At 42.6% G+C, this 10000-nt stretch overlaps 1 protein-coding gene across 7 annotated transcripts in view; it reads left to right on the forward strand.

Moving 5' to 3' along the window:
* frmd4a (FERM domain containing 4A) overlaps nucleotides 1-10000 on the forward strand; it is a 70762-nt gene that overhangs the window by 18006 nt on the left and 42756 nt on the right. The window contains exon 1 of one of the 7 annotated variants that reach the window (XM_035664663.1): nucleotides 527-1123. The exons of the other annotated variants lie outside the window; for them this stretch is intronic. Coding sequence (XP_035520556.1) covers nucleotides 956-1123 — 168 coding nt within the window. The 5' untranslated portion in view covers nucleotides 527-955. Of the gene's footprint in view, nucleotides 1-526; nucleotides 1124-10000 lie in introns of those variants that run through there. 7 annotated transcript variants of the gene reach the window in all.

The following is a 10000-nucleotide window of genomic DNA, read 5'->3' on the forward strand; positions in this document are numbered from 1 at the left end:
AGGGCAGAAAATATTCTCTTTTTTTTAAAACACTTCTGGTGAAGTCCCAGTGCTTTAGAAAGAGCATAGCTCATGACTGAAGACCAAATTAATAAATGTGTTTATAGTTCAAGACAGTATGTACTGGTATGTGCAGTGTGTGTGTTGTGTGTGTGTGTGTATGTGTGTTTGAGTATGTGTCTTCTTCATAAATTCAGAATTACAAGCATGCAGATAGTGTCCAGTCGGACCATGTGTGTGTGAGAAGGTGTGCATACCTCTCTCTTTGATAAGTGAGAAAGAGAGAGAGAGAGAGAGAGAGAGAGAGAGAGAGAGAGAGAGAGTGCTGTCATCTGTTCTCTCCAGCAGTGGACTGGTTGCTGTCCATGTGAGCTGCAGTATGAGGGTGCATATCGCTTTAAAACAACTGCCGGGGAGACTTAAGAGATCGTCTGCATTTCCTTAGTGGGAATGTTTGTGTTTGTGACGCTCAGACCAACAGAAAGAGGGTGCTTTGCTTAAGTGAGAAGAAACGAGAGGGGAAGGGAGGAGGAAGAAGAGAGACACAGTCAGCAGGCACCACCGGCTGTATGGGACTTGGACAGAAGGACTAGCAGAATTTGTCCTTGACGAAGCGTCACACTGCTGAATCCCAGAGAGACTGAGAGGACAGAAAGGGACAGAGGCAGGAGATGAGACAGCCAAGGGGGTTATCCCTCTCTCTGTGGCTTACCTCTAGAGATGACCCAATTATTATCTACTGGAGCTAAGTGGTATCAAGAGGACAATAAAGACTAATTCCTCCTCATTAACTGGGCCTCTATGGATTTTACCTGTGATGGCTCACCTGAGCAGATGAAGATTTGTTAATGTGAAACTTGTTGATATCCCACCGATATCAACTCATACTGCTGTATTGTATATACGTACGTCTAGAGGTGTGTCTCATCACAGAGAGCTTGTAGTCGTTGAAGTAATGGAGGCAGTCTTGTTGGGTCTAGACGAAGCGGTCTGTACTCAGCAGGGTCTGCTGTGGACTCTCACCTCAACTGCCCTCAGACGCCTTCGTGTGCATGCAAGGAACCTTCCTGCACCCCTGCATCTATTGCACATACACAGGTGTGTTTCTAGGCCACTCTATCAGGTAGGCTGCACCTCACATACACACGAAACAAACATAAACTAGATATTCAGGTGCATATCTGCATTCAAACTGGCACCCTTGCACGAGGCCTGTATTGCTAATTTAAATCTAAACACATTTACATCTGTTAAGAGATACTTAATGCAGAGATTACATTTGCAACCACCATCTGTCTGCAAGCGGTGCCACCTGTGGAGATGGATAGGAAACTATTATAAATGGATCCACACTCGTGTCAAGGCTTGGGACTAGCGGAGGCACGAAGTGAACAGATGATGTACTGTAGGCCAGGTATGTCCTTCAGGCGATAGACCAGGGCCAGAAAGGCGGGCAGGGTTAAACATGACTGATTTGTTTCATTAAGCATGAAGGACAGAACTGGGTTAGAAGTTGTGGCAGTGTTCCTGCTAAATGGGACACATAAGCTGACACAGTTTTATAACACACAGCTCAGGTGCATGTGGAGTGTTGTCCCACAAGTTAATCTATTGCATATACACGCTGCTTTGTCTTACGTTGTTGCCCCTGTGTGGAGTTCTTTTGTAGTTGTGCTCAGCCTCAGGATGCAGAGCCTTAACAGGAAGTTGTGTTGTTAGGGTAACTTTTAAGGAGCTGGTAACTAAGCTGTTAAGCTGGTAAGTGTTTCTATGGATATTTGAAAGTGAGATGCTTGCACACAAAACACACAGACACTGTTTTATAGGCTGTCTAGTCAGTTGCCTCCATCGCATTACACATTATGTCTAACTCCATAGTAACTCTTGACCTTCTAAATGTATCCGTTTGCTTCTAAAGAACCATTTCACTGGTGAATGAGTTATTTTAATTTATTTTATTAAACGCAAGTGTGTCTTTTGGGCCATGTGTTTGTTGAGCTGTGATTCAGCAAAATGGTTGATCAGTATTCACTTCACTATGTCTGAATTGGTACTCAGGGCTTTCATGGAGCCATTAGTATTCCCCAGGCGTCTCACCTGCCCTGTATGCAGCTGGCACCACCAGGACAAACCAACAGGCTCACAGAGAGACACTCACTAGGCCTGTCGCTCGATAACAAAAAGCATGCACTGTATAGCATAAAATCATATACAGCATAAGTAGAGTAACATAAATACATGTACTGTATATGTACTCAGGCTTAAACATACACACACCATGTGTCTTTTCCTGTCTTTTTGCTCTAATTCCCTTTTTAATCTCAAGAGGGGGATAAACTGGATTGTTATTCTAACTTTTGTCTTCACATGTGTTTTTATGTGGCTCCTAAGTTTAAGCATCCTAAGGGAGGGCAACACAATCAGAGGAAACTGAAATGATATACCAGACCTCCCTAAGACAAACCCTTAACACCCCCTCCTGGTTCAGAGACGCACAGACGTCTGAAAGAGGCCACGCTAAAACACCTTTCAAACAGAGGTCTTTTAACAAACATCCTCTACACTTGTGCTTTGATGAGCCCCTGGCTTGTCGAGGTGGTCCAGTCCAAGGTGGAGCAGTCAATAGTGGAGGGAGTTGCAAAAGCAGGGAAGGAGGGTTCAGTGAGTCAGGCTGCAGGATGGGGATATCCCTGGCTCACCACACTGCCTCCCTGCCCGGTTTCCTTTAATGCTGTTAATGAGATACCCAGCCTCACGCAACTGGCAGACATACAACGGAGAGCGCATAAGAGGGGACTTTATATTTTATCAGCCTGTTTTCACTTTCTCCATTCCTTATCCACCTCCTTCTTTCATCCCGAAATGAAAATACATTTCCACTCCAGTGCTCTGACATAAACCTGTTCCCCCATGTCTCTTTTTCGTTTTCTGACACTCTATTTTTGCTTTTCTTCCTACTTAAATTACTTCTTCATTTCTTATTTAACTCTCTCCACTCTCTTTTCAACTCTCACTGGAGAAGACATCCATCAGCAGCAGTCCTACATGCTCATTCAGGACACCAGCCCAGATATTTTACGGCGCTCCAGCGTGTGACACATATGTCAAGGTGATCATTTTACACTCGAGGTGCTTTGCATTTTTGCGCGAAGCAGCAACCTGTGTGATGGGGCTGTGGCGTCACAGTAACCAGCAGACTGCAGCATTTATCAAATGTTCTTACACAGACTTGCTCTTATTTCTCTTGTGAGAAAAACACCGCGTGTTCACACTTTCATACATCAGGCTGAGTATTGACTCAACAGCCTCCAGTCACACATTTTCCTCTGGTGGTATGACCCTTTAAACAGGGTTAGTACCGACAGGCATGTGAGGGCAGTGCTCCGCTGTGCTGTTAGACAGTGTCTCAGGGTAATTGTTTGTCATTTCTCATGTTGCTTTGCATCGATTCGATCTGTGCACATTGTATCTTTTCGCCTGTCATTTTGCTCCTACAAGCCCCCCTTCTTACCATCCTATCCCAAAGGCAGGATATCCTGCATGGGGAAGAAGCAGGCGTAAGGACTATAAGCAAACACAGGTGGTCGGACTTCCCCTGCGTTGCAAGAATTCAGGCCTACCTGTAATAATCACTGTCCTGAAGCTTTACTACAAGCCATCATTTTGTTCTTAAGAATGTGAAGTGACACGTTGTAAAGCAAAACTCATTCTCAGCGTGCTCATCATCTTTGTAGATCCTTTCAGACTTGACAAGATAAACATCCCAGATACCCCATGCTTATTTCCTGTTATAGTGTTTGCTAATAACAGCAGCTGACAGGAAGCTGATTGTCCTAGATGTCAAATAAACTTAAATCCAAACTGTTGCCTAGCAACACAACTCCACTAAAATGTATAATACATATTTAAAATCTCTTATGTCACATCTGTCATGCATATTCATTACACATTCCTGCACTGTTAGCTTGTGGGCTCTTCTTCTGCATCATATTTAGGATTGAAACCGAGGCCAGTTTACTCCCACTGAACTCATCTGGCCCTGTTTCCTGCGAGAATAGCTCTGTCACCGATCCTATTTCATTCCCACTGACGAATCCCAGCCCATTATGATACGAAACAGAGTCACAGCAGCACAACTCTACAATATCCAGGATACACAATCCTCCCTCTGTCTAGGAGCTGGTTCATTTGTGTCTGTGCAGTTACTTCTTTTGTTTGTGGTCTGATAAGCTGTGGGCGCTCAGTCAAACCATAGTGTTTTCAAGCAAGTGGATTCCTTGGAAGAACAGTCCGCTGTGATTGCCAGCAGCTCCCCTGAATCAGGACATGATTGTACTCTGTTCAGTTTGTTAAGTCTCTTTCAGTCATGTTCAATTTATCATCTATTTGTTCTCATAGTCCACCGAAACAGATGTCAATAAATTGACTCATGACAGGCAGGCAAATATCCAGACTAGGAAATCTGCGTGTCTTCACTTATTCCCAGCCTCATTCCTTTTTTCCTTGTTTTCCAGCCAAATAATTATTGGATAGAGGTTGAAGTTGAACTTGTGTATCCTACTGAAGAATTTTGATCATTATCCTTGTCTGGCAGCCATGTTTGTTCTTATTGCCAAAGTCAGGATCTGTATGTGAGAAAATCTTTTCCCAGGACCGGCAGAGAGACGTTTGGTGATGGGAGGGGCTGAGGGCCAAAAACGGACATTGTCTAAAATCTTTCCAGGGCTTTGTTTATTTTTTTTTGTTGTTGTAATTTTCTAATTTGTTTGCAACTAGCTGGAGGCATGTTTGTGTTTGATACCCTTGTATAGGCACACACACTCACACACACACACAAACACCCCTCTCTAGATTCTGGTGGTGGTTGAAACCGTTTACAGTGTCTCCCTGGGGATAAGGTCTTATTTGCATAGTTCGTCTGGAAAACATTTCCACTGCTCCATTCCCAGGTTTATCAAATACCCAGTGTGTGAGTGTAAATGTGTGTGTGAACGAGAAAAAGGAAGAGGGGGCAAGGTTTTGTCGATGTCTGAACTTAAGAAAAGATCTTCCTGTAGAGATTCGTCAACAGTTCTCAACCAAGGGAAGCTATTTTCTCACCACTCCTTAAATTATAAATCTTGATAAAATTTTTATTCATTCATATTTTGTTGATATAAATGTGTTTGACGAGTCTCTTGGTGATTTGCAGTCGTGTTACATGTTAAACATTTAAAGTGCGACCTCCTCCTACATGTGCCGTGTCATTTAGTCACTGTGCGCCATAAGCTTCTTCTTACCCAGAATAATTTCTCTGGTAATGTGACAATGTGGCACGCTACTTGATAGCATGGCCACTCGCTTGATTAATTATAGGCATTTACATGCTTACACACTCTCCTTCTCCACACGTGTGCCACACAGTTGTCCCAGTGGACTGAATCTCTGTTTTGAGGGATATCATTGAATGAAAACAGGGTGGTATGTCCAACAAAGCTCCAAGAGAAATCACATATTATTTTAATATATTTTGATTTTGTATGGCTGCTACGATGGCCAGGTCTCTCTTGTAAAAAAAAGATTTAAAAATCACATAAAAATGTTCATGATATCATCATATAAGCCTTAGTGTTTTTTAAATAAATAGAAAAGCCAAATATGAACACTTTCCAAGATATCAGTTGCCATGTTTGGAGACTATGCTATGTTAAACATGATAAAACACACTGGTTGTAATATCTTAGTGTTTTATTGGGCCATGGTTGAGCAGCCTAGTTGTAAATCTGGCTGGTATTCCTCTAAATCCTCTAAGTGTGTCTGAGTCCTGGCCAGAGTCACATCTGAGTGGCCGGAGCGGACATTATATACGGTTTTTGAAGGTGGTCGTCTTCTGTTGAGTGAAGTGATGGTGGTTTTAACTGTGGCATTAGTGATGGGGATGTGAGGGCTTACAATGTTTTCAATTCAGAGGTTAGGACCTCTGTATAGAATGGTAATCCCGAAGGATTACTAGGGGAATCTGGTGAATATCTGAGGAAATCCCTCTCCGGGACTCTCAGATCCTCTGTTTGTATGGATATTATATCCTCTATAACAGTGTGTCCACATGTGTTTACTGAACAGATATTTAAAGTTTTGTATGTGTGTTAACCTTTAGAGACAAGTGAGGAAATGTCATGATTTCACAAAGCCAAAATATTCAAAACTTCACAGGTTACAACTATAGCCTTAATCTGACCACAATATGTTTCCCATAAAGAAACTTTGTAGACACAAGACTAAAGCTGAATGAGAGTGGAAACTATGATGCACACATGTGCGGACAAGGTGGAGCTTAGTCATTGATTTCCCATGGTCCTTTGGGGAGGCATGGCCAGCCACTATACTATGTTTAATAAGACATATCAGTCATCACTTTGAGATAAATGTGAAAGCTGGAGGACTCCATGTTAGCTCTCATGAATTTTTATTATATGTTCTTTAATACTGCAAACGCCATCAAACCTTCTGTCTCTCTCAAGTACAGTATGTACACCTGTAGGCTAAATTGTGTATGCATAAATTAGACACACAAAACTGCAGGAAGAGACTGTGCACACACTCACATAGGCTCTGCAACTCTCTATTTCCTGGATATCTTTTTGTTTTTTTTTTGGTATGTGTGTGTGTGTAAGTATTTCAAGGTTTTCAAGGACCATAACATACAAGCTTTCAACAGATAATTCAACCACTGAAGCTAAAAAATGAACCTAGTTGTCATCTGCAACTGTGGCACAAATGATTGATCAGGTGTTTTTATTTATTGAGCAAAAGCTTTCAACCTTCTACTACCTTCAGATCCTGGCTCCCCCCGAGGTGAAATGGCCAAATGGAAGACATTCAATACCTTTACAATGACGGGATTCCCTTTGGACAAGAGGAATTGCACACACACACACACACATACACACAGACCACACATACTTGCCAAAGGGCTCTCCCTGCAGATGAACTGGGTCATTTTTCATTACCCTGGCTCAGAGGAATCAAATGTGTAGTAATGGAACAGAGACACATTGAGCCAAAGCTATGGAGGGATAAATCCAGATTGTAGTGCACAGTGGAGGCAGACCAGACAGTGTGCAGGACAGAGGGGCATATATTCCTCTTTCATTAGAATACCTCAGACTGGATCCTGTGTGAAAGGTCTGAGACTGCAGCGTGCTCACAAGGTGTCCACTACCTGTTTTCTTTATAATGTTGCCTTCCTCTTCTCAAATGTATTCCCACTTCCTGTCCTACCTGCCTGCTTTACCCTTTTCAGACTCTTCCCCAGTGAATTCCTTGACTTGCTGTCTTCACTGTAGAAGTGTTTGTTTGTGTTTCTCTTCTATATACCTGTCCCTATACTGTTGCTTGCACATAAACCCTCTAACGTCACCTGAACCATAAAAGCCCGAGGAGGAGCAGGGGGAAGGTATGATGAGGAGGTGGTGAGGTGGAGTAAAGGATAAGGGATCACGAGTAAAAGACCAGGGATCACGATACTGTCGTCAGCTGGATTGAATCCCTTTGTGAGGGAAAACATTGCATTTCTTTTTTATTATATACCTGGGTCATACCTTTGCCTGTTACAGTGTCTTAGCCTTGTCTTACCTTGCCTCCTCCTCTAAGTACCCTACATTTCTGGCAGAGAGTGCATGCAAGATCTCCCAGAAAGTTGCCATGACAACTTTTGTTTGCACCTTAGGTTGGAGAGCACGGGGGAGTGAGTCTGGTCAAACATTTATGTGTATGTGTGTCTCTCTCTGTGTGTGTGTGTGTGTACTTGTCATAGTAAGCTCAGCAGGACAAATCTATCTACACACACACACACACACACACAAGGTGAAAGCACAAATCTCTCCTCCATTACATCAGAAAGCCCAGTGCTCGTTGGTTTTTGTTTTTATGAAATACATCTTAAAAATGTACTCTAGTTTAGTCAGATCAGTGAAGTTCCCATTAAAGGTCCAGTGTGTAACATTTAGGAGGATTTATTGGCAGAAATGGATTATAATATTCATAGGTATGCTTTCATTAGTGTATAATCACCTGAATATAAGAAGTGTTTTTGCTACCTTAGAATGCACAAACCAAAATCTAGATAGGGTAATTTCACGTTTCTTCGTTAGTTTCGTGGCTTGTAACGGGAAGATGAGGCGAGGGGGTTGTAATCTCAAATACACCACTAGATGCCTCCTAATCCGACACACTGGTCCTTTAAATGCAGATTTTAAGGATAGAATTGGACTGAAAACATAAAAGAAAACAGAACATACACACTTGGATATCTGTGTATACACAAATGCACACAGGGAGCGGGAACATCTCCACGTGCACTATTATATAATCACAAGCAAGCATTAACACACACAAACATAACAAACATGAGAGCAAAGAAAACAGAGAGAATGTGATGAGCTATTGAGAAACTGTATATTGTGTGTGTGTCCCTCTGTGTGTGTTTGTGTCTGATGGAGTGTTGAACCATGGGAGGTGAGCAGCTTTGCACCAGCACGTGATATGTGCAGCTGTTTGTCTCTGTGTGTGTGTGTGTGTGTGTGTGTGTCCCGGTGGGCGTGCAAATATAGAGGTGACATTGATTTGTCTTTGAGGATGAGGCGTTGCTTCCCATGTGGCTCTGTATCTCACCCCTCTACCTAAAACCTCTAACCGCCTCCCCTCCTGATTTTACTCCATCCTTACTTCCTCCTCTCCTCCTTCCGTCCCCCATGCAGTATCATTGATATCCAACCAAGCTCTCATTTCTCCTCCCGCAGACCTCCTGTCTTCCTCCTTCCCCTCATCATTTTTCACCTCTCTCCTCCCCATCCTTCTCCAGTCACTCTCTCCATTCTTATTTTCTCTCATCGCTAATAACAATGAAGAGCAAGGTGTTTAATCTCACTAAAACATGAGATGAGTAATTTAAGTGCTAATAAAACAGGTCGTCCTCAGTGTGATTGAGGCAGGACATAGAAGCAGTAGGAGTGTAAATCAGTTGTTTATCAGTTGGGTGGAGGGAGGCGGTTTTACCTAATGGGAGAGAGAAGGGCTGGGATTGTTTAGAAATGTGTAATTATTGTATTGATTTCGTATTTGATTTGTTATAGGGCGGGTTGATTGGGGATGATATTTCCTGATGTTTCCCTTGGTTGTTTGTTTTTTAGTGAAATATATGAATGAATTGCAGTGACATTTGGTGCACATATTCATATTCCCCTCAGGTTTTTCTATATGTGTTGCTGAACCTCAATAGCAGTGGCTAGTAGTCTTGACTCTGAAGCCAACAAAAAGACAACTCTGAGAGGAAACTAGAGAAATAACAGTGCATGAACAGTTTAGTTTGCATTCACCACCAGAATGCTTGATCTGCAGCAAGAAATTAACATTATAAGGTTCACCGTAGTATCTGCGTCACAGCTGGAAAGGGAGTGCCACTAAATCCTACACACTGGACGTTTAATGTTACAACAGTTGAAAAATGCACCTTTAAATATTGACCACTTTAATTCCTCTGTTTGGCCATCCATCTCTCTGACCCAGAAACTGAGGAAGTAGAGAATCTGCCTTTCAGCATTTATTTTAACAAACACTGTGCCACTCACACACACACATAACACACACACTCTATATTATAGTGTGTGTGTGTGTGTGTGTGTGTGTGTGTGTGTGAGAGAGAGAGAGAGAGAGAGAGAGAGAGAGTGTATTGGAACATGTTAGCTAATGGGCCTGGTCTCTGTGCTGCAGACTGAATCCCAATCACATGTTGGGAAAGTCCCAGGAGAGTGCCGGTTCAATTCCTCATTCCAGCCTTTCATCTGCTTTATCACTCACCCTGAGTGTGCACGTGGGTGTGTGTGTGTGTGTGTGTGTTATAGAGCATGTAAATAATGATTTTTGCCGGCCATGTGACTGTGGGTATGTGTTTAGGGGGAAGGGAAAGGAGAAAAAGAGGGATGAAGAGTAAAAAGAGAAGAAACTAGTAGGAAGAGGGAAA

This window comes from Morone saxatilis, unplaced genomic scaffold, assembly GCF_004916995.1.
Source record: "Morone saxatilis isolate NCDOM2014 unplaced genomic scaffold, NCSU_SB_2.0 Contig2, whole genome shotgun sequence".
NCBI lineage: Eukaryota > Metazoa > Chordata > Actinopteri > Moronidae > Morone > Morone saxatilis.